The 26,268-nt window shown below is 42.3% G+C and overlaps 1 protein-coding gene across 1 annotated transcript in view; it reads left to right on the top strand.

Moving 5' to 3' along the window:
* rock1 (Rho-associated, coiled-coil containing protein kinase 1) overlaps positions 1-7,197 on the top strand; it is a 118,929-nt gene extending 111,732 nt beyond the window's left edge. Inside the window, exons 31-33 of the mRNA XM_055634180.1 lie at positions 1,856-2,117; positions 2,434-2,650; positions 5,759-7,197. Of these exons, the coding sequence (XP_055490155.1) occupies positions 1,856-2,117; positions 2,434-2,650; positions 5,759-5,762 (483 nt within the window). The 3' untranslated portion in view covers positions 5,763-7,197. The remainder of the gene's footprint in view (positions 1-1,855; positions 2,118-2,433; positions 2,651-5,758) is intronic.
* Positions 7,198-26,268: the final 19,071 nt, after the last annotated feature.

Genomic DNA, 26,268 nt, shown 5'->3' with positions numbered 1-26,268 from the left:
CCCATACGCTGTGGAAAGGAACTCTTCCCCACCGCCCCCCTCAGCAGCGCTGTCCTTTTACAGCTGCTTCCCACTTCACACAGTTCCAGGGTCGAAGGCGTGGCAGGTTCCGCAGAGCAGTCGCTGCAAGAGTGTCATTGCTCAGCCTAACCTTCGGCCTTCAAGGCGCAGGTACATTTTCAGGCCTTATTTTAGAGTAAAAATAGGTTGCCGGGAAATACAGTAAGTTCAAACTAATGTTTGACAAGAGCACAATGAATTAGGAGTATGCATTGGCCGTCCTGCCCTTCAAGCCTGCCTTCCATTTCAATGTGATCATTGCTTATCTACCCCAGTCCTCGTCCTCGTTTGATACAGTTATATGTAGCTCTCAACTGAAGGAGAGTGAGATTCATCCTGTTGGAACTCACTTGAAGGAGGTTGTATATCAACAAGATTTGAGTCCAAATGTTGGAGAAAAGATAAGGAACCCCTATAGATGTCAGGAAGAAGAGGGAACATTGAATTAACTGACTTTTAGTGAGGATTTAAAGAAGGTGAACATTACAATTAACAACTGTAATAAAGAGAAAGGGAGAGAATAGCAAGATGTAGCAAAGAATTGGACAAGTTTTATAATGTGATTCTGCGAAATAAACATCAACTCTCATAAGACCAAGCAGTCTTGGGAAAATGACTGAATCATATAAAATCTTTTTGGCTGAGCTCAACTGGTCAAATGCTTCACTAATGAACTCCATATGGTGTCCAGTGATGGATCAGGAATTTGCTTTGCTGTCAAGCATGCATGCCGGGGAATACACTCTCTTGCATCCTTACTGTTCTCGCACCCAAGTAAGAATTGACGTAGGATCCTTGAGCCGACTTATTTAAATACAAGTTTTCACCCTGCAAGGAGAAGAGACAAGTGCAGTTATATTCTTTAAAGACGTTTTAAGTATTATAGGATATTTTTAAGTGCTTAACTTGTTCTAGTTTATTTAAATTATAATAGTTAATCTTTCTCGATATTGGAATGTTCAGAAGCATTAAGCAACAGTCAACTTTGACAGAATTAATTTGTTGTCGGCTGGAAGTTTTGTGGGCAATGGGTGTTTGGGAACTTTGCTGCCCAGCTGCAGGGCAGTTTTAATCAACAAGATTACCTTTACAGTTGCAGAGAGAGTAAGGTACAATATCATAAGATCATAAGTGATATGAGGTCATCAAGTCTACTCCACCATTCAATCATAGCTGATCTATTTCTCCCTCCTAAGCCCATTCTCTTGCCTTCTCCCCATAATCCCTGATACCTGTACTAATCAAGAATCCATCAATGCCTTAAAAATATCCATTGATTTGGCCTCCACAGCCTTCAGTGGCAACTCGTATCAATAGGAAGTTTATTTTAGTTTATTGTCATGTGTACCGAGGTACAGTGAAAAGCTTTTGTTTCATGTTAACTACTCAATGGAAAGACAATGCATGATTGCTATTGAGCCATTCGCTATCTTGGATCTGTGTGAGGGCAGACTCACTAGGCAAAACCTGCGCCTTCATTATGTGGTTTATCTCTGGCCCACATAAAAATGGTTTGAATGGTTGGGGCATCGCAGGCTGTACATGATACTCTGATTCCCCATCAGCAATAAAACCGATCCATTATTGTATCAAAGATAAATGTTGATGTGGGAGTTTGCTCAGGCTTCCTGCTGTTTATAGGTAATGTGTAAAACAATTTCAAGTATGTATCTCCGAGGGCAATCTTGCACCACAGTCCTTTTCTTCTGGACAAAATTGTTCACTTAGACTTGTAATTTTTAACCATGGTTTGAACCATTTATTTTAATTACTGTATTTGAATACATTTTTTCAGATACTATATGCCAATGAAGCTGAATGCCGGAAAGATGTGGAAGTAGAAGCTGTTCAATCAGTGGAAAAACCTGACTTTATACCTCATAAAGGTCACGAATTTATCCCAACACTTTATCATTTTCCTACAAATTGTGAAGCTTGTGCAAAGCCTCTGTGGCATGTTTTCAAACCACCACCTGCACTAGAATGCAGGCGATGCCATGTTAAGTGCCATAAGGATCATTTGGATAAAAAGGAAGACATGATTATATCATGCAAAGGTATGAATATTTTTTATGAATGAAGGCATTGATTTTCAGCTATCAATCTTAACTACTACTTTACAAGAAGAGGCAGTTTATATAATATTTGTATTTCCCCTAGGCTGATGTGTACTTAAATATAACATGAATCTTATATTCTACTATAAGACCAGTAACTAAGAGTTTAAGAACACCAGACAATATACTGTCAATTGTTTAATTGTATAGCTATTGCATTGATAGGCGGCGGTTGTATTTTGGCAAAATCGTTAATTAACGAGAGCATGGGAGACTTTTGTACAATCACTTCTCTAAGAGTACGTTTTCTTCTTAGTGAATTATGATGTCAATACAGCGAGAGATATGTTGCTACTGGCATGCTCTCAGGATGAACAGAAAAAATGGATTGGACATTTAGTGAAGAAAATTCCAAAGAACCCGTCAGCTATCACAAGTTTTATGCGTGCTTCTCCCAGGACCTCATCCACCAGATCAGCACCAAATCAGTCTTTTCGCAAACCTGCCAAACATATTACTCCAGTCAAGCCCAGGTAACAAATTAACAAATAGGTTTTCTTTTGATGTATATTTGTGGCAGAAGTCATTAATTTGCAGTTTTAGTGGAAAGAAACGGATAGTTCTCTAAAACAGTGAAATTACAAATCATGGTCACACAGCACAGAAATAGCAGAAAATGAATGACTGCCACAAGTCAGAGACTGAAAGCAACAGTTGATTTGAATAGAAGATAGACACAAAAATCTGGAGTAACTCAGCGGGTCAGGCAGCACCTCTGGAGAAAAGGAATAGGTGGCATTTCAGGGCAAGACTCTTCTACAGATTGAGAGCTAAGGGTAGGGAAAAGAGAGATATCGACAGTGATATAGAGAGATATATAACAAATAAATGAAAACTATGCAAAAAATGTAACGATGATAAAAGAAACTGTCCTATTTCGGCTGAAGGCTAGGTGTAAAGGAGTTTTGTATAGACTGTTAGTGTTGCATTGATGGAGCATGAGCTTAAATTAATCCCATGTAGATGAGGCTCAGAATTCTTGAGCTTTGAGAAACATTCAAGAAATGCCCTGAAAAGTTTCAAGACAGATAAGTGGACAGAACACGGGTTTTATTTTTGAGATAGAAAATCATTGAACAAGAGGTAGCATTTAAATTTAAACTAGACCTGTAAACATCTACTTCTTTCCATGAAATGCTCTGTTTTAACCCACTATTTCCCCAAATCTGACACTTTGTGAACAATGAGCCCACACCTTGTTTTTGCTCTAGCTTGGTACCAAGCATGTATTATTTTCCTAAATCCCACAACTGCTTTGCTTGCCTCCTTATTTAAGGAAATAACTATTTTACTAAACTTGTGGTCCTAATGTGTCCTTTGTTTGGTTGTAATTCATTTACATCACATCTTTAAGCAATGACAGGCCACACGCCATCCCTCATAGTATTTAAATAAACTGAATATCCACTGAAATAAAATGAAAATGGGCGTTTGGGAGAGGAACAAATTATTACAGATCTATTTGCTAGCAAGGATTTGATGTCGTTGAGTGAGAATTGAAGTTACAAAGAGGACGGATAAAGAAAATATCTTCAAAACAGAGATTGGAAATCTCTTAATAACCTTTTATACAAGTCTATTAAATATCATCCTTTTAACTATGTAATCTCTGGAATTCCTGTGCTAAACCACCGTATTTCCCGGCAATGAAGACGGACCTGCGCCGAAGAGGCACCCCCATTTTTAGTTGCTAAATTTTGAAGCAAGGCTGGCCTCAGTTCCCAGATCCCTCGCATCCCCGGGACCAGCTGTAGCGCCCAGGTCGCCTGCCCCGGGACTGGCCTGCGGATGGGAGGAGACAGCAGGGGGACTGAGGAAGGGGAGGAGACAGCAAGGACTAACAAAATTGGGAGAATTCGATGTTCATGCCCCCAGGATGCAGACTCCCCAAACGGAATATGAGGTGCTGTTCCTCCAATTTCCGGTGCTGCTCGCTGCTCGCTGTGTCCATGGAGGAGACCCAGGACCGAGAGGTCGGTTATTTTGAAGCAAGGCATCGTACATTTTCGGGCCTTATTTTAGGATAAAAAATAGCGTCTTCGTTGCCGGGATTTCCCATTCCAATTATCTCTGCTTTAAATCCATTTCTGACTAAGCTTTGCACCACCTTACCTAAGGCACCTTTAGCTCATTGGCACTTGTATACTTCATGATGTGTCACGGAGAATGGGACACGTCCTTTGCCCTCAGCACTGACAAACAGGCACCCACTTACCACATCCTGTGATATCCCACAAATCTTATTTTATGATGCTCACATTCCCACCAGTCCACCCAGATTCTATCACTCACTTACTCACAAAGGGGAATTTGCAGTGGCTAAATAATCTACTAACCTGCATGGTCTATGCGATGTGGGATAAAACTGGAGTCTCGGAAGACCAGAATGGTCACAGGGAAAACATGCAGACTGTATGCAGAAGGTCAGGATTGAACCTGTCGCGAGACCTGCGATGAAGCCATTCTAATAGCTGTGTCACTGTGCTCTCCTGGGTGCTTGGGCTCAAATTATTATGTCAAGATTGTAAATAAACAAACAGTGCCCTCCATAATGTGTGGGACAAAGACCCATCATTTATTTATTTGCCTCTACTCCACAATTTGAAATTTGTAATAGAAAAAAAATCACATGTGGTTAAAGTGCACAGTCAGATTTTAATAAAGGCCATTTTTATACATTTTGGTTTCACCACGTAGAAATTACAGCAGTGTTTATACATAGTCCCCGCATTTCAGGGCACCATAATGTTTGGGACACAGCAATGTCATGCAAATGAAAGTAGTCATTTTTAGTATTTTGTTGCATGTCCTTTGCATGCAATGACTGCTTGAAGTCTGCGATTCATGGACATCACGAGTTGCTGGGTGACTACTCCAGGGCTGCCAACCCTCACGCATTGAGCATGAGAACAATCAATAACAACAATCTGAAAAAGTGTTGCGGCCCGAAACGTTGCCTATCTCCTTCGCTCCATAGATGCTGCTGCACCCGCTGAGTTTCTCCAGCATTTTTGCGTACCTTCGATTTTCCAGCATCTGCAGTTCCTTCTTAAACAACAACAATCAGTTTTATTCGTCACTTGCACATAAAGTGCAAATGAAAATTAATTTGCTAGCATCTGTAAATAATAACTGACAGGGAGACTCTTCTAGCAGCTTTCAGCGATGATGTCACAATGCCATAGCCCGCCAATCACAATGGGATAATTTACATAAGTTGCGGAGTCATTGTTGCCAATGGTAACTGCAGCTCCGACTGGGCCGCATACCGGGGAGGGGGCGGAGTGTGTGTCAGAGGGAGGGAGAGGGAGAGGGAGAGAGAGAGCGTGACAGAGAGAGATAGAGAGAGAGAGCGAGAGATCCGGAAAGCTGCAGTCTTTTACACGCGTCAGAGAGAGAAAAGAGTTGCGTTGGGGGAACTCTTGAGTGGTGGAAACGGGTTGCGTTGGCGGTACGGGTGAGTGGTGGAATATTGCGCTGGGGGAACGGGGCCCAACGGGTCCCACTTGGTCTTGTTTATCCTTTAACTTTGTTCAAGTCCAAGTGAAAGTTTTGTTGTTTATGATTTCTGTCTTTTTCAGCTAACCGTTTATGGAATTTGGATTTAAGATTCTTCTCAAGGAAGCTGGGTTTTGTGAAATCGCAAATCAATGCAAAATGGATTTGACTCTTTCCACTCCAAACAGTCCAAATTTCTGGGCAAAATTTGTTGTTAATCACCGCATCTCATTCACCTACTCTCTTTTCCTGCACTTTTCAAAATGCGTGGAAGGCTAATCATTGCACATTTACCATACATACCAGAAGTTTTTTTTTAATGAATTGCAACAGGTAGCAAACTAAAAATAAGGTGTTGACTTTTCTGTAATAGCAAGTGAACATCAGGGCAGCACATTACGGAAAAGCCCAATGAGTTTTTCTTTATTGCGTCATTTCAGCGAGTAAGGGATAGGGTAGTTGCACTTAAGGGAATAGCTTATGCTAAAGCAAGGAGGGAAGTGTGTGAAATTGAAATACTGGAAATAGCACAGAGAACAAATAATTCCTTTGAAGATGGTGTCAGATGCTTCAGAAGACCATTGTTACATTGAATTTATTATGCCTCAAACTTTTCATGCCTTCTGTGCAGATCTATTGAGACGCTTAAAGCTTTACAATCTTGTGACTGTAAGACTGAAAGCTCTGCTGATAAAAAGGCTTATAAACTATGCTATTCTAAATACATAAACTCAAATGTTTAGAACTGGGAAAAATTCACTGAATATTTCACTCATGATCTGTTTACTTTTTGCAAAGCCATAGCAGTTCAAATGTTGTTCCGTTTAAAAGAAGCATTGGGGAATTAGTGGTCATTCTGAACAGTCAGATTTGTATTTTGGGGGCACATTATTTTGTAATGATTTTATAAATAGATTGCCTTACATTTTAAATGAATTCTTTTCAGAAGGTAGTCAACATTAACTTAACAGATAAACTGTGCACTGTTTTAAAACATAAATTATTCTACTTAAAACACTTCAACGGGAATCGTATAATCCTGTTGATGCCTTACTTTTGAAGAACTGTTTTACTGCCATTCATTGTAATTTCAAATAACTGTATCTGCTTAAACATTTTTCAGTGCATTGTGAACTGTGTTATTTTGGGTATTTTGAAAACAATTCTAAAATGAATAAACTGCCTGGAATCTGTTGGAATTGCACATAGGAAAACCTGCAGCAAACTTGACCTGTTGATGGCATTAAATAAGGATTATTTCTTTGTATTATTCCAGGAGTCACTCCAGTAACATAGGAATTGTTGTATTTGCTGTTTTATTTTTTGCCAGTCAACAGGAATACAGTCATGAAATGGATGATAGGCTTATTTCACCTAGTACCTCCCATGTAATTTATAAAGGCTTTGCAGTTACATGTATTAAAGCACTGGAAATTGGATTTTTGTTGAAGATAATTACATATTTTAAGTGATATTGAAAGTCGCACTGATGGGTATGTATCAATAAACATATCTATATGCATTTGCCTGTTTTAATACAAGGAGATATTATTCTTGCGAACATTGCTTGGTAAGATGATTTGACTCGGTTGAATTCCATTGCCCGTATTTGCATACCGAATCTTAATTATTGAAGCAGAATATATTAATTCACTGGAGAAATGTGTACCATGATGCCACAACTGCAGAAATGAAAGAAAAACAAAACAAAGGAAGAACAACAAATAAAAGATTTATATATTTTGATAATATTGTTTAAGGAAGCAACAAGGTTTGGGAAAATTCCTTGCTTTTAATAAAATATATTTTTATTAGAAGCAAACACATATCATAATAAATACATTTCATGTATATCAGTCGTACATTATTAATATTATCAGTTGTGGATTGATTCTGCTTCTAGTTTTTTTTATAGAGAGTAGAGAGAAAAAACAAAAACAAATGGCATGATAAAAAAGAATGGAATAATTTACTAATAATCCATCATTGGAGATAGGTTCGAAAATTATAAAGTATAACTTTTCATCTAATCCTGAGTTCAAGCTTCAGTTAGGTTCCCGTGCTGAACCAGTCTACCCCTTCAAATAGTCAATGAATGGAGACCATATTCTGACAAAAAGTTCTTGTTTGTCCATTAAGACAAGTCTAATTCTTTCCAAGTGTAGGGTCTCCGACATTTCCATAACCCACATTTTAATTATGGGGGTTATAGGGCCTTTCCAAAATGTTAATATTAATTTTTTCCCAGTTATTATACTAGTCGAGAAGGTTTATTTGGCTTGTTGTGAGTGTTAGGCTTTGTTCTGATATTCCTAGTGTTATTAGTTTTGAGTCAGGATCCAATTTGGTATTGACAACTTCAGAAATTATTCTAAAAATATCAATCCAGAAATTTTTGATTTTTATACAATTTACAAAAGTATGCGTTGTTAGCCTCTAGATGCTGAAATTTATCACAGATAGGAGAGATATGTGGGAAGATTCTATTTAGTTTTGTTTTAGAGTAATGTAACCTGTGTAATACTTTAAATTGTATTAAGGCATGTCTGGCATTTAACGAGCAGTGATGTATATATTGTAGACTTTCGTCGCAAATATCTTTCGTTATAGGTTGGCCTAATTAATTTTGCCATGTGTGTCTATATAATTCCATCGGTGGGACCTCGTTATCTAAGAGGGTGTTATAAATATGTTATTAATTTTTCTGTATTAGGATGTTTATTCAAACATTCATCAAGGATTTCTGGTTCCCTAGTCCTATATTCTTGTGTATTAGATTTAACGTAATCTCTAAGTTGTAGATATCTGAAAAAGTTATTTGAGTGTAGTCCATAGATCATTTGTAACTCCTGAAATGAAAGAAAAGTGCCTTTCCAATAAAGATGTCCCATCTTTTTAATTCCATAATTTTTCCATTGTGTAAAACCTTTATCCAATATGGAGGGTTTAAATAAAGGTTTGTTTACAATGGGGAATCAATGATATATTATCAAATGTCTAAGTCTTTTTTAATTGTTTCCAGGTTCGTATACCACTGTATTATAGGGTTTTCCCTGTAGGTTTTTTGTGCAGTTTTGTTGGAGCAAACATAATTCAACCAATTTCAAAAGGCAGTCTTCCTTTATCATCCTTAACCAATCTGGTTGCTGATCCATTTCTTCCAGCCAGAAATTCATGTTTTTAATATGGACCGCCCAAAAGTAAAACAAAAAATTTGGTAAGGCTAAACCTCCATTTGTCTTTGATTTACATAGATGTTTTTTGCTTATTCTATGATTCTTATAATCCCAAATAAAGCTTGTAACAATGGTATCGACAAAAAAAATTGGGAGATATATTGATTGAAATAGGTACAATAATTGCGGTAAAAAGATCATTTTTATAGCATTAATTCTACCAAACATTGAAATAAGAAATGTTTTCCAATACTGAATATTCTCATGTAGTTTATTCAGTAAAGGTGGGAAGTTTAATTTAAATAAAGAAGTATATGTCTTAGTTACATAAATTCCTAAATATTTAAGTTTTTCCTTAACTTCTCCAAGAAGATTAAGCAAATATATTAGTAAATTGATAAACCCTGATCAAACGGGGTTTATACCTAAAAGATACTCATTTAATAATCTGAGACGTCTGTTTAATATAATGTACTCGCATAAAGTAGAGGAAGAAGATATATCAATTATTTATTTGGATGCAGAGAAAACATTTGATCAGGTAGAGTGGCAATACTTATAGAAAGTACTACAAAAATTTAATATGGGAGAGAATTTTATAACATGGGTAAAATTATTATATGATAAACCGATGGCAAGAATTTTAACTAATAACATGTTATCTCAAAAATTTCAACTATCAAGGGGTAATAGGCAGGGATGTGCATTATCACCCCTGCTATTTGCCCTTATGATAGAACCCCTGGCTGAAAGGATAGGAATTCATCCCAATATTCAGGGCTATAATACCAGGAACTCAGAATAAAATCTCATTATATGCAGACGATATACTTTTATATATTACAAAGTCACAAACGGGCATACCAAATTTATTAAATTTAATAGAGGAATTTGGATCTTTTTCTGGATATCGAATAAACTGGAATAAAAGTGAAATCATGACATTAAAACCTCAAGAACCTACACACTTATTGAAGTTCCCCTTTAAAATCGCAACAGAAAAATTTAAATATTTGGGTATTCAGATTACTAGAAAATATAAAGCATTAAAACACTTATGTAAACCAATAGAGATCGGGGGACTTTCACTTCCGAATTTTATGTATTATTACTGGGCAGTGCATATTAAGAATATGATTTATTGGTTGGATAGTTCTACCCAACAGACAGAATGGATAAAAATGGAGGAGGAGGACTGCCATCCTTGTAATATAGGAACAATCCTCTTCTCCCCCAAAAAACTGAATAACACAATATATAAGAAGAACCCAATTATATATGGTACAATAAGAATTTGGAAACAACTAAATTATCTTTAAAATTAAGAAATCTATCATTGTTAATGCCAATAACAAATAACCCTTTATTTAAACCATCTCTTATTGATAAGACATATAACCAATGGGAAAGTCTCGGAATTAGAAGGATCGGGGATATGTACGAAATGGGAAACCTATCATTCCAAAAATTACAATTAAAATTTAAATTGAAAAACAACCAATATTTTAAATATCTTCAGATTTGCGATTTCATGAAAAAATATATACAAGGATATAAAAAAATAACCTCTGAAGTATTGGAAGAAGCAATGAATATTGAAGCTGACTCACAAAAATTAATATCATATTTATATAATAGTATTCTAAATATAGACCTACCATCGACAGAGGTACTTAGAGAAGAGTGGGAACGGGAACTAATGATAAAAATCACAAAGGTTACATGGGAAAAATACTTGATATATATTCACAAATGTTCAATTAATGTAAGACATAATCTAATTCAATTTAAAATTGTACATAGATTATATTATTAAAAATCAAGATTGAACAAATTTTATCCAAGTATATCCGCCACTTGTGATAAATGTCTAGCCCAAAATGCAACTATAACACACTCCTTAGTTTCCTGCATAAAACTTTATAGATTTTGGAATGATATTTTTGAAATATTTACAAAATTATTCAAGACAAGAATGGAACCTAATACTGAAATGATTATATTTGGCGTAATGGAAGATGGGAATAAATTGAACACATCCCAAAATCTATTCTTTAACTATGGTTTAATAATAGCAAAAAAAATAATACTTAAATTTTGGAAGGGTACATCAATACCAACGCTTGAAATGTGGATCGCAAGTATGTTGGACACCGCACACCTTGAGGAAATGCGATTCCTCCTAATGGATAAATCAGACCAATTCATAACGAGTTGGTCTCCATTCGTCGTTTTTTTTGGAATCATATGGTGCAACACAATTGTAAAAAATAACTGTTGAAGGACTGGACGAGGGTTGGTCAAGATTATAAATAATGATCTCCTTTTTTGGCTGGTGGGCGGCGCGACTCTGGTCAGCAGCGGCCTCTGCAGTCTGTCCGCGTTTTATTATTTTTCTGTGTGTTTTTATGTAGTTTTTGTTATTTTTTGTTGGGGTGTGTGTGTGGGGGGGGGGGGGGGGGTGGGGTGGGAGGGGGGGGGGGACTTTTTAAATCTCTCCCTGCACGGGAGACCCGACCTTTTTCTCGTCGGGTTTCCGTTGTCGTTGGGGCCGCAACGAGGAGCGGCCTCCAACAGGAAGAGACCGAGGACTACGACTCACCGTCACCATCGCGGGGTTGGCCGAGTCCGGAGCGGTGGAGGAGCGCTGCTGCTGCTGCTGCAGCCCGACCAGAGAGTCGGAGGCTCCAATGGCAGGTCTGTGGACGGCGGCACCGGGAGCCCGTGGGTCCCTGGAGGGAGACCGCTTTTCAGGGCTCTCGCAACGGCGACTTCCCCCGCCCGAGTTGCGGGGTTGAAGAGCTCCTGGAGTGGGGCCTACATCACTGCCCCGCGCGGCTTGGAATGGCCGCGGGACTCTGCGAGCGCACGCCGGGGGCTCTAACACCAAGACCCGGTGTGCGACCTCGCACCACCCGGCGTGGCTTTAATGGCCGCGGGACAATCGCCATCGCCAGCCGGGGGCTTTGACTTTGACTCTGACATGGGGGGGGGGGGGGGGGAAAGTGCAGTGGAGAGATAAGTTTATTTGGCTTTCCATCACAGCGATGTGATGGATGTTTATGTAAATTATGTTGTGTCTTGGGTCTATGTGTTTGTAATGTATGGCTGCAGAAACGGCATTTCGTTTGGACCTCAAGGGGTCCAAATGACAATTAAATGTATCTTGTATCTTTTCTATTTTCTCTTTCTCAACTTTCTTCATTTACTCGTTTTCTTTCTTCACACACTATATATTTCACATCTTTCTATCCTTTACTATCTAACTTCTTTTTCTTCTAATCTTTTTTCAATGTAACAAAAAAAAAGAAGTTGTACATAAAATGTATTATGAAAATATATATTAGGCACTTTGGTGCCATATGATTGTACTTCTAATAAAATAAAAATAAAAATAAAAAAAGGCATCAAGTTGGGAAAAGGGAAAGTACAACGGGATCTGGGGGTCCTTGTTCATCAGTCTATGAAAATAAGTATGCAGGTACAGCAGGCAGTGAAGAAAGCAAATGGCATGTTGGCTTTTATAACAAGAGGAATCGAAGATAGGAGCAAAGAGGTCCTTCTGCAGTTGTACAAAGCCCTAGTGAGACCACACCTGAAGTATTGTGTGCAGTTTTGGTCCCCTAATTTGAGAAAGGACATTCTTGCTATTGATGGAGTGCAGCATAGGTTTACAAGGTTAATTCCCAGGATGGCGGGATTGTCATATGCTGAGAGAATGGAGCGGCTGGGCTTGTACACTCTGGAGTTTAGAAGGATGAGACGATATCTAATTGAAAATATAAGATTGTTAAGGGTTTGGACATGCTATAGGCAGGAAACATGTTCCCGATGTTGGGAGAGTCCAGAACCAGGGCCACAGCTTAAGAATAAGGAGTAAACCATTTAGAACGGAGACGAGGAAACACTTTTTCTCTCAGAGAGTGGTGAGTGAGTGGAATTCTCTGCCTCAGAAGGCGGTGGAGGCAGGTTCTCTGGATGCTTTCAAGAGAGAGCTAGATAGGGCTCTTAAAAATAGCAGAGTCAGGGGGAAAAAAAAAAGTTGTTCGGCACGGACTTGTAGGGCCGAGATGGCCTGTTTCCGTGCTGTAATTGTTATATGGTTATATGGATATGGGGAGAAGGCAGTAATGGGGTACTGATTGGGGATGATCAGCCATGATCACATTGAATGGTGGTGCTGGCTCGAAGGGCCGACTGGCCTACTCCTGCACCTATTGTCTAATGCGATGATTTAACACTGGGAAAAATGCAGTGACGTGTTTGATCGCCGATGCATCAGCCGAGCACGTGAAGTAGATTGCCCCAACCGCCATCGACACCGAAGAGACAGTTGATTACGTGAAAAGGGACAGCGCCAGTCGGCCATGGGGCCGAGGCAGGGATTTGCGACACAGACAACCATAGACAGAAATCCGTGATTCTGGTAAGGATACCGTCTGCTGGTCGTGCACCCGCGGGCATAAAGGCAACTACTGCCCTGCTCAGTACATGAGATGTTACACCTGCGGAGAGATTGGACATCTTTCCAGAACCCCTAACTGCCCAGTAAATAGAGCGCCCAACAGCCACCCACGTTCCCGAAAACATGACCAGCTAATCAGACAAAAGGCCGGGGACTGGGGTCCGGACGTCCGTTACATCGATTTCCAGAAGAACGCTTCACCGCTGCCAGAGCCAGTGGACGATGACGTTGATGTATTCTACATTGACGTCGTGATTGAGTTGATGTGTGAATGGGGACAGAGCATCAACAATGTGGACATTTTGTTCAAACTTCACTCTGGCGCTGTTGACATCCTGCCAGACCACTTGTTCAGAAAGACTGGTCTTGCTTTACTGAACACGAACGTGACACTGAGGTCATACTCTGGACATACAATGAAGCCTGTAGGGCAGGCAAAGGGGAACGTCAAAGTAGGTAGGAAAGAATATAGGGTTGTCTTTCAAATAGTGAGGGGGAATGTGAAACCCATATTTGTGAAACTAACGTGTGAAAAGTTAGGGCTTGGGGGAAAGGAGGGGGTTGATAGCGTGAGTGCGAGCCCATCATACACTGCAAGGATCATTGAGGAAAACCGCAAGATTTTCCAAGGGCTGGGAAGGCTAAAAAAACATGAGTACAACATAGTGTTGCAAGAGAATGTGCAACCTAAGCAAAACCCACCCCGCACTATCCCCAATAAGATCAGGGATAAGGTCAAAGCCGAATTAGAGCGCATGGAAAGCTTGGGAGTCATAAAGCCCATGAGAAAACCGACAGATTGGGTTGCTCCCCAAGCTGCTACACACATTAAGCCCCAGACTCCAGCACATGCGAATGCACCTGCTACGGTACGACCTGGAAATACGGTGGAAGCCGGGACGTGAAATGTTTGTCCCCAACACCCTGAGCTGGCTGCCCAGTGCAAACACTGGACCCTAACACTGGTGTGCGAGTATATAAGAAAGGGTTGGCCTAGTAACAGGCGTGGTCTGCCCTCGGACCTGTCTCCGTTTCATACGTACCATGACAAGCTGGTTGAAAGGGGGAGATGTGATGTAATTAAAGTGAAGGGGGAGATGTGATGTATATGTAATATAAATGCCATCGCCCCTTGAGGCCAAAAGCAGAAGCTGGCAAATGTCCCTGTGCCTCGTGACTGAGGTCAGGTGACCTTCTAGAAGTTTTGGTTGGTTGATCAGATTAAATATTTCTAACAAGATGGCGGACGTGTATCATTGTGCTAGTCACAACAGGGCCTTACAGCAGACTTACTAATCGCAAAGGGACTGGGGCTGGCCTCCACAGCTGTTGACAGAATAATTCTCTTCTATAAATAAAGAAAAATTCCCAAACACCTGCCCGACAGATCAGAAACACTCTTCAGGAGTCAGGTGTGGATTGGTCAATGACCAATGTCCGCAGAAGACTTCATGAACAGAAATATGGAGGCTACACTGCAAGATGTAAATCACTGGTTAGCCACAAAAATAGGATGGCCAGGTTACAGTTTGCCAAGAAGTACTTACAAGAGGAACCACAGGTCTGGAAAAAGGTCTTGTGGACAGATGAGACGAAGATTAACTTCTATCAGAGTGATGCAAGAGTAAAGTATGGAGAAGAGAAGGAACTGCCCAAGATCCAAAGCATACCACCTCATCTGTGAAACACGGTGGTGGGGGTGTTATGGCCTGGGCATGTATGGCTGCTGGAGGTACTGGCTCACTTATCTTCATATGCTGAATAGAAAACTGAAGGGGACTGGACCCCAAAACAAGCATAAGCTAAAGATGGATGCAATACAGGTGTGGCAGAGCATCCGTGCCTCAATGACTATCAACCAGTGGCACTAACTGTGGTGATGAGGTTCAATACCATCATCTCCTCCAAGCTAGTTACCAAACTAACAGAACTGGGTCTCTGCGCATCCATCTGCAATTGGATCCTCGCCTTCCTCATCCACAGTCCACAGTCTGTTTGAATTTGCAGAAATACTTAATCCTCATTAACAAACAGTATGGGAGCACCTTAAGGCTGCGTTCGTGGCCCCCTGCTTCACTCACTCTATAACCATGATTGTAGTCGGACATAGTGCAAACTCCATCATCCAGTTTGCTGATGACACCACTGTTGTTGGACGAATTACAGATGGTGATGAGTCAAAGTATAGAAGTGAGATCGACCGATTGACTCCATGGTGCCAGCACAACTTTGCTCTCAATATCAGTAAAACCAAGGAAGTAATTGTGGACTTTGGAAGGGGAAGGATGAGGACCCACAATGCTGTTTATATCAATGGTTCGATTGTGGAGACGGGCAAAAACGTTAAATTCCTGGTCATGCTTATTTCCGAAGATCTTTCCTGGACCCAGCACACTGATGCAATTATAAAGATGGCACATCAGCACCTCTACTTCCTGAGAAGACTATGGAGATTCGGTATGTCAAAAAGGATTCTCTTGAACTTCTACAGGTGTACAGTAGACAGCATACTGACAGGTTGCATCGTGGCTTGTTTCGGCAACTTGAACGTCCAGGAGCGGAAAAGACTGCAAAAATTTGTGAACACTGCCCAGTCCATCACCGGCTCTGACCTCCCCACCATCGAAGGGATCTATCGAAGTCGCTGCCTCAAAAAGACAGCCAACATCATCAAAGACCCACACCATCCTGGCCACACACTCATTTCACCATTGCCATTGGGAAGAAGGTACAGGAGCCTGAAAACTAACATCCAGGTTCAGGAACAGCTTCTTCCCTACAGCCATTGGCCTATTAAACATGGCAATACATAAGCTCTGAACTACAATACACTATTATTATTATTGCACTATATTTGTTTATTTATTGAGTGTGTGTGCATGTGTATATATACACACTGAATTTTTTGTCTCCTGTTATGTACTATGTTTACATATTCTGTTTTGCTGCACCACGCAAGAATTTCTTTGTCCTATCTGTGAGATGACAATAAAACACTCTTGACTTGACTCTTGTAATTTCTACATGGTGAAACTAAATTATATAAAAATGGCCTTTATTAAAATCTGATAATGTGCACTTTAAGCACATGTGATTTTTTTTTTCTATCACAAATCTCAAATTGTGGGGTACAGAGGCAAATAAATAAATGATGAGTCTTTGTCCGGAACATTATGGAGGGCACTGACCTTTTTCTTTAAATATTGGCATGCTAGGTTCTGTCTTTGAAGATGGGGTGATCTTCTTGCTGTCTCTTGTTTGGTGTTTAATTATTGCTACCATTCGGTCCCATTTCGGTCTGAACGACATTTCGTTCAGACCGAAAGGTCTGAATGACAAATAAAGGATCTAATCTAATCTAATCTAATCATCTAATCATTCACAGGTAATTATGTAGAGTGCAGAGCTTGAATCTGATTCAATGCTTGTGAGAATCTGATTCATTGCTTGAGAGATTGCTTAGCTCTGACTATTGGCTGTCAATTTTGCAATTTAACATACATGCAGTCTTATATTGCAGTATTATATAAGTGTAAGATGAGAGGGCATTTGCTTCTTCAGCCACTCCTTTTACCCCTGGTATTATTCAAGCATTTCTTCTCAGTGGATTATCACCTTGTCGTGGTGGAGAAGCTTGTGTGGTCCTGAGATCCTGAGAGCGATGCCGTCTGGAGCTATGCTCCTGGTAGGGCCACCCGTGGCGGTAAGGTCGAGGGGGAGGACTCCAACCGAGAGCAAACCAACCAAGACCTCAACGGTGGAACAGGCAGAGGATGATGGCTGACCTTAATAGAGCATCACAACGGTTGGGAAGGCGGATGAAGGCTGCAGCAGAAAAGGGTCTCCTGTCGTCTTGGACTTCCTGCCACTGGATCCTGACCCAGAGCTGTCAAGGACCGTGGGGTGGCTGTCTGTGAACCATTCTCCCCACGTTAAACAAAGTCACGCACTGGCATCCTCCAACCCTGGAGAAACCAATGGTCAGCCATGACCGAAGAAGAAGATTCAAGCATTTTCATTCAAACAGATTTGCAAATAACATTCCATGCCCCCTCTTTAGCCCTTGGAATTACCTGCTTGAGTTATTTTCTGCTAGTTTTATATTCCTTAAGGACCCTGTCCAATTTCATCTCTATAAACTTTATGCATGCATTTTTTATTTGATTCTCAATGTTCAGCTGATTATTCTGCAAACATCTTATATCTGTGTTCTTTTATTGACCAGCCACGATTGGAAACACTTATTTGATTAAAACCATACCAAATTTTGAGGTCCTTTTGAACCTTTGCTTCTTCAACCCCTCCCCGACCACCCCGTATCCATGGTAATATTTGAACATTTTGCACTGTATCTCCTCCAAGGCTGCAAAACATGTTGCTCAGAACTCAAGACAATGACTTTGCAGAATGCTGCAATCATTGCAAATTTATTCTAGCATGGGAGCGCCGAGCCACCGGGAGATCAGGTTGGTTATTGCAAACCGAGCGGAGAACCAACCAATCCCCGTCTACTGATACCTTTCTGTCCTGGGCCTCCCCCCTCCATGGCCAGAGTGGGTCCCACCGTAAATTGGAGGAGCAGCACCTCATATTTCGCTTGGGCAGTTTACAACATTTACTTCTCTAATTTCATGTAGTCCCTGCTTTCTCCTCCCCTTCTCAGCTCTCCCTCAGCCCACTGTCTCTGCCGCTTCCTTTCTTCTTCCCCCCCCCCCCTACCCTCACATCAGTCTGAAGAAGGGTCTCGACCCAAAACATTTCCTATTTCCTTCGCTCCATAGATGCTGCCTCACCCGCTGAGTTTCTCCAGCATTTTTGTCTGCCTTCGATTTTCCAGCATCTGCAGTTCCTTCTTAAACAAGAAGTTTGAAAACTGTAATGTCCAGGTTCAAGAACAACTTCTTCCCAACAAGCATCAGGCTCTTGAACATTACAATTACTAACTAAACTCTGAAGTATGAACTGTCTGGGTTGCATGAGTTACTGCAACTATATATATGGTTTGTTTACAAACCTTGTACTGCTGCAAGCAAGAATTTAATTGTTCCGTTTTGCTACAGTGCATTCAGAAAGTATTCAGACCCCTTCACTTTTTCCACATTTTGTTATGTTAGTCTTTTCTAAAATTGATTAAATTCATTTTTTTAATTATCAATCTACACACAATACCCCATAACAAAAAAGCGAACACGGGTGTTTGAAAATGTTTGCAAAGTAATTAAAAAGAAATAACAGAAATATCACATTTACATAAGTACTCAGACCCTTTGCTATGACACTTAAAATTGAGCTTAGGTGCATCTTGTTTCCATTGCTTATTCTTGAGATGTTTCTGTGACTTGATTGGAGTCCACCAGTGGTAAATTAAATTGATTGGACATGATTTGGAAAGGCACACACCTGACTATATAAGGTCCCACAGTTGACAGTGCATGTCAGAGCAAAAACCAAGACATGAAGATGAAGGAATTGTCTGTAGACCTCCAAGACAGAATTGTGTCGAGACACAGCTCTGGGGAAGGGTATAAAACAATTTCTGCAGCATTGCAGGTTCCGAAGAGCATAGTGGCTTCCGTCATTCTTAAATAGAAGAACTTTGGAACCACCAGGATTCTTCATAGAGCTGGCCGCCCGGCCAAACGGAGCAATCGGGGTAGAAGTGCCTTGGTCAGGGTGGTGACCAAGAACCCAGTGGTCACTCTGACAGAAGTTCCTCTCAAGTGATTGGAGATCCTTCCAGAAGGACAACTATATCTGCAGCACTCCACCAATCAGGCCTTTATGGTAGAGTGGCCAGACGGAAGCCACTCCTCGTAAAAGCCACATGACAGCCCGCTTGATGAAAACCTGCTCTCGAGCATTCAGAACCTCAGACTGGTGCAGAGGTTCACCTTCCAACTGGACAACATGCCTAAACACACAGCCAAGACAACGCAGAAATGGCTTTGTGACAAGGCTGTGAATGTCCTTGAGTGGCCCAGCCAGAGCCTGGACTTGAACCCGATTGAACATCTTTGGAGGGACCTGAAAATAGCTTTGCATTAATGCTCCCCATCCTATCTGCTCAACCTGACAGAGCTTGAGAGGATCTGCAGAGAAGAATGGGTGAAATTCCCTAAATACAGGTGTGCCAAGCTTGTAGCGTCATATCCAAGAAGACTTGATGCTGTAATCGCTGCCAAAGGCAATCGCTCGACAAAGTACTGAGTAAAGGGTCTGAATACTTGTAAAAGTGATATTTCAGTTATTTCTTTTTAATTATTTTGCAAAAATGTCTAAACACGTGTTTTTGTTTTTTTTTAATTATGGGGTATTGTGTGTAGATTAATGATTAAAAAAAAAAGAATGTAATCCATTTTAGAATAAGGATGTAACATATTAAATTATGGAAAAAGTGAAGGGGTCTGAATACTTTCTAAATGCACTGTACATGTGACAATAAAACACTCTTGACTCTTCCACCCCTCCCACCAGCATAAAATCACAGAGTGCTGGAGTAACTCAGCAGGTCAGGGAGCATGACTGGAGAAAAGGAATAGGTGATATTTCGGGTCAGGGGAGAGGGAAACTAGAGATATGAAAATGTACAAAGAACAAATGAGTAAACGGTATGCAAAAGGACAAAGGAAATCTTGCAACGATCAAGGAAAGGTGGAGCCCACAATGCTCTATTGTTGGCTGTGGGGAAGGTGATAACGTGTGGACACAAACAGTGAAACTAAGCAGGATGACAGTGAAACAAGTAGAATGATGTGAGGGTGGGATGGAGAAATAATGAATACAAAGGTTACTTGAAGTTATGGGTCTGTCCCATTTAGACAATTTTTCAGACAACTACCGGAGACTCTCAAGTCGCCTGAAAAACCGACGACTGGAACGGTAACTGTCAGAGTGGAACACACACACACACACACACATCGCTTCCTTCACCAGCCCATTATGCAGGCGGAGGACAGGGCAAGCGGGGTGAGCGCTGTCTGAGTGAAATTCAAATGGTGCAAAGCCAATATGATACAGACACACCGCGATGAACAGGATGGTTGGCGCTCTAATTAAGAAATGTACGGAAAGGGTCACGTAAGTCCTTTAACAGAGGGGGAGAAGGAGTGAAGAGAACTTTTAAGAAGTCAGAGATACACGGCTGTGAAGCTCGGCAGACATGCTTGGTTCTGAAAACTACTGCTTACGTTTTTTTTCCCAATGAGCCAATGAAATTTATCGGTCAGCACAGGCTACAACCTCCAAGAACCTACGACAAACTTCGACCTCCTGGTAACCCACTACCACTCCACCTACGGCACGAGAATTCTCGCTCCTCTCCATGGCGGCTTCATTCTGGTCGGCGCAAATGTTGAAAAATTCACGGTGACCATAATGAGGCCATGACTAGTTCCGAGAATGCGGGACCTCCTCACGACCATGAAAGCAACTACCCGCGAACATGTGGCGACCATGTGGCGACCGCATAGTCTCCTGCAGTCACCTAAGTGGGACAGGCCCATTAGAGAAACATAGAAACGTAGAAAATAGGTGCAGGAGTAGGCCATTCGGCCCTTCGAGCCTGCACTGCCATCCAACATGATCATGGCTGATCATCCAACTCAGTATCCTATACCTGCCTTCTCTCCATACCCCCTCGTCCCTTTAGCCACAAGGGCCACATCTAACTTCCTCTTAAATATAGCCAATGAACTGGCCTCAACTACCTTTTGTGGCAGAGAAATCAAGTCAAGAGAGTTTATTGTCATGTGTCCCAGATAGGACAATGAAATTCTTGCTTGCTGCAGCACAACAGAATATTGTAAGCAAAAATACTGAACAGTTCAGTTCAATATACACATAAATAAGCAGCTAAAGTGCAATAGGCTGTTACAGTTCAGAGTCTGTTTGTTTGCGAGTTTAATGGCCTGATGGCTCTGGGGAAGCAGCTGTTCCTGAACCTGGATGTAACAGATTTCAGACTCCTGTACCTTCTGCCCGATGGTAGCAAAGAGATGAGTGCGTGGCCAGGATGGTGTGGGTCCTTGATGATATTGGCTGCTTTTTTGAGGCAGCGACTGTGATAGATCCCTTCGATGGTGGGGAGGTCAGAGCCGATGATGGACTGGGCAGTGGTTACAACTTTCTGCATCCTTTTCCGCTCCTAGACGCTCAGGAGCGGAAATCATAATTCATACGCTGGGTTGTAAGCTGCCCAAGCGAATTATGAAGTGCTGTTCCTCCGATTTGCGCTTGGCCCCTCTCCCCTAACCCTCAGTCTAAAGAAGGGTCTCGACCTAAAATGTCACCTATTCCTTTTCTCCAGAGATGCTGCCACTGAGTTACTCCAGCATTTTGTGTCTTTGGTGTAAACTAACATCGGTAGTTCTTTGTTTTTACATCTCCTTTAAACTTTGCCCTTCTTATCTTAAAGCTACAATGTTCACTTAACCTCCAAGTTTCAAGTATTTTGTAAATTACTATTCATGTTCTCCATTGTGCCTGCCTGCGGCGACATTTTGCCAGCAGCCCAACAGAAGAGGATCACTTACAGCTACAATCAACTTATCTGGATCAGAAAAACGGCCAGAAATCAGCACCATGCCGGACAAGCTGCTAGTGTAAGTTCAAGTTCAAGTGAGTTTATTGTCATGTGTCCCTGATAGGACAATGAAATTCTTGCTTTGCTTCAGCACACAGAACATAGTAGGCATTTACTACAAAACAGATCAGTGTGTCCATATACCATTATATAAATGGTTATCTGAAGTGCATCTGAAGGCACTAGCGATTTCGCGATCTCCCGCAACTGCGGGAGCCTCTGACTGCAAGCGTTCCCTCGATCGCTGGAGAGAACCCGACCCGACTGGGAATCACAGGTACTGTACCTGGAACACCGGGAAGCCCTCCGGAGCCGACGAACAGGATTTCCCAGGAGCAACGGAGCTGTAGCTGCCGACTGAGGGAATCCCCAATCGTAATGGAGATGGAGCTGCCGACTGTGAGGGAATCCCCGTTCCAGCGCAGGCTTGCAGAATCAGCAGGTACAGTAAAAGGCCTCCATTGTGTCCGGAAAAGTGGCCGATGGACAGGACTTTAGGTCAGACTGAAGCACAGGGGACTTCAACCCCCTCCCCCTACTATCCTACTGGCCAGTGTACAGTCCATTGAAAACAAAGTGGGGGACTTAAGGGTAAGGCTGATTTACCAAAGGGAGCTGAGGGAATGCTCTGTGTTCTGATTCACAGAGACATGGCTCACCCCCAGCTCCCCAGACTCAGCGGTCCAGCCTGAAGGTTTATCCATCCATCGCATGGACCGTACACTGGCATCTGGGAAAAGGAGAGGAGGGGGGGGGTCTGCCCCATGGTCAACTCTTCGTGGTGCTCAGACGTGGCAGTCCTATCCAACTCCTGCTCTCCACACCTGGAACACCTGGCTGTGAAGTGCCGTCCCTTCTATCTACCAAGAGAATCTACCGCAGTCTACATCGTTCCCCTGGCTGATGTCCATCTGGCACTGAGGGAGCTGCACGCTGTGGTCAACAAGCACCAGGCGGCTTACCCCGAGGCATTTACCACCATAGCCGGGAAATTCAACAAAGCCAACCTTAAGAAATCGCTCCCTAATTTCTACCAACATGGAAATTCCACCGCTACAAAGCCCTACCTTTAAGAAATCGCGGTCCCTAATTTCTACAGAGCTGGTCGGGAACATGTCTCCGTGCAGCACCAGAGTTTTTATGTATCAAAACTTTTAAATCTCTCCCTACCACAATATGCTACAAAGACGCCTATCGCGCGGAGCTTTATCCCTCGCCCTCACTTCTGGTAAATCCGACCGACTTCTCCGCGGTGCTGCTCCTCTTCACCGCCCCGCGCGGCTGCCTACAGGCAGCAATCTGAACCAAGCACCACCCACCCGGTGAGGCCGACTCGTATCAGAGGGGGGGCTACTGGACTCGACATCGGAGGGGGGGAGAGTGCAGAGGAACATCACTGTGAGGGACTGTTTGTCTTGGGTCTATTTGTTTGTAGTATGGCTGGGCATTTCGTTTGGATGTTAAATTGAATTTAGGGTTTGGACTGTAGACGGGCAAGGGTCGGGCACCAGACCGAATGAATACGCCACAGTCGCTACAGACTTCATAAAGAAATGTGTGGAGGACTGCATCCCCACAAAAACCTTCCGAGTGTTTCCTAACCAGAAGCCTTGGATGAACCATGAGATCCGTACTCTTCTGAAGTCCAGATCCCGGGCATTCAGGTCTGGAGATACAGTGATCTACAAGAAGTCCAGATACGACCTTGGTAATGCATCAACAATGCCAAAAGGGACCTGCTCCAAGCTGGAGGATGAGACGGACGTTCAGCAACTTGAATGCCATCATCTCCTACAAGGCAAAATCAGGAGGCAGCTCAATTGTCAGCGAAGCTCCCTGAAGCTCAATGTGTTTTACGCACAATTTGACAGGGAGAACACTGATTTGCCTTCCCGAGCCCCCATTCGCTGTGATGGTATTTCAGTCACAGTCACAGAGGCCGACGTCAGAAGATCCTTCAGGGGGGTGAAACCTTGGAAAGCACCTGGACCTGATGGCATACCCGGTCGTGTTCTAAAAACCTGTGCGGACCAACTGGCTGTAGTTTTAACGGACATTTTCAACCTCTCCCTTCTGAGGTCTGAGGTTCCCACCTGCTTTAAAAGGGCATCAATAATACCGGTGCCCAAGAAGAGCAAGGTGACGTGCTTCAATGACTATCGACCAGTGGCACTAACGTCGGTGGTGATGAAGTGCTTTGAGAGGTTGATTATGGCGCATATCAACTCCTACCTCGACAAAAACCTGGACCCACTGCAGTTCGCTTACCGCCACAACAGATCAACGATGGATGCGATCTCGCTGGCCCTCCACTCCACTCTGGACCACTTGGACAACAAAAACTCATATGTCAGGCTGTTATTCATTGACTACAGCTCGGCATTTAATACAATCATCCCCTCCAAGCTGGTTACCAAGCTCTCAGACCTGGTTCTCTGCGCATCCCTCTGCAATTGGATCCGCGACTTCCACATCCACAGACCATATTCTGTCCGTTTTGGTGGAAATGTGTCATCCTCAATAACAATTAGCACGGGAGAACCTCAAGGCTGTGTGCTCAGCCCCCTACTTTACTCACTCTATACTCATGAATGCATAGCCAGACATAGTGCGAACTCCATCATCAGGTTCGCCGACCACACCACTGTTGTGGGACGTATCACTGATGGGGACGAGTCAGAGTATAGAAGTGAGATCGACCGATTGACCAAATGGTGCCAGCACCATAACCTGGCTCTCAACACCAGCAAAACCAAAGAACTGATTGTGGACTTTGGAAGGAGTAGGATAGGGACCCGCAATCCCGTTTACATCAACGGGACGATGGTGGAAAGGGTCAAGAACTTCAAATTCCTGGGCGCGCACATCTCTGAAGATCTTTCCTGGTCCCAGCACACTGATGCAATTATAGAGAAAGCACATCAGCGCCTCTACTTCCTGAGAAGACTATGGAGAGTCGGTAAGTCAAAGAGGACTCTCTCGAACTTCTACAGGTGCACAGTAGAGAGCATGCTGACTATTTGTATCGTGGCTTGGTTCAGCAACCTGAGCGCCCAGGAGCGGAAAAGGATAAAGAAAGTTGTAACCACTGCCCAGTCCATCATCGGCTCTAATCTGCCCACCATCGAAGGGATCTATCGCAGTCACTGCCTCAAAAAGGCAGCCAACATCATCAAGGACCCACACCATCCTGGCCACGCACTCATCTCTCCGCTACCATCGGGCAGAAGGTACAGGAGCCTGAAATCTGTTCATATCCAGGTTCAGGAACAGTTGCTTCCCCACAGCCATCAGACTATTAAAGTTGCCAACAAACTGAACTGTAACAGCCTATTGCACTTTATCTGCTTATTTATGTGTATATTGAACTGAACTGTTCTGTATTTTTGCTTACAATATTCTATTGTGCTGCAGCAAGCAAGAATTTCATTGTCCTATCTGGGACACATGACAATAAACTCTCCTGACGACGAATTTGAACCTAATATATGCAAGTCCAATTAATATACGTAGAGAAAAGCAGTGATATTACTACTAATTTCTGGCTAACCCCTTTATACTTCTCTCCAGTCTGACAAACAACTTTCACTATATGTCTCCTGATACTTAATTTTCTATCTGCTCTGGTACAAACCATTTTATTCCTCCTTACAGATGCTGCCTGACCTGCTGAGTTCTTCCAGCATTTAGCATCTATCTTTGGTTTAAACCATTAACTGCAATTCCTTCCTGCACAATAGCTCTCTTGTTGTTGATTTGAGGATTTCCATCTCTGCATTTTAATCAATTTGCTGTAATATATGTGATTATTTCTTAAATGCTAACGGTTGTTTTCCACGTTCTTTAGCAGTTTGGTTTATCACATTCCAAATTGCAGCTATTTCTGAGGCTGTTTAGTACATTATACAGAGACAGCACACATCTGTCTTTAAGTGCTGGACATTCAGGAAAACATGCATCTCAAAGTAGTTTTTAAGTGGGCTTCTGCAAAGAGTTACATTGCAAATCTACAGGTGCACGTAGAGAGCTTGCTGACTGGTTGCATCGTGGCTTGGTTCAGCAACTTGAGCGTCCAGGAGCGGAAAAGGCTGCAAAAAGTTGTAAACACGGCATAGGCCATCACCGGTTCTGACCTCCCTACCATCGAGGGGATCTATCGCAGTCGCGAATTCAGTTAAGAATAAGGAGCACTCCATTTAGAACGGAGACGAGGATACACTTTTTCTCACAGAGAGTGGTGAGTCTGTGGAATTCTCTGCCTCAGAGGGCGGTGGAGGCAGGTTCTCTGGATGCTTTCAAGAGAGAGCTAGATAGGGCTCTTAAAAATAGGGGATATGAGGAGAAGGCAAGAACGGGGTACTGATTGGCGAT

This window comes from Leucoraja erinacea, chromosome 4, assembly GCF_028641065.1.
Source record: "Leucoraja erinacea ecotype New England chromosome 4, Leri_hhj_1, whole genome shotgun sequence".
Taxonomy (NCBI): Eukaryota; Metazoa; Chordata; class Chondrichthyes; order Rajiformes; family Rajidae; genus Leucoraja; species Leucoraja erinaceus.
Note: the sequence above shows the minus strand (reverse complement) of the source record. Positions and strands in the feature narration are given on the sequence as shown.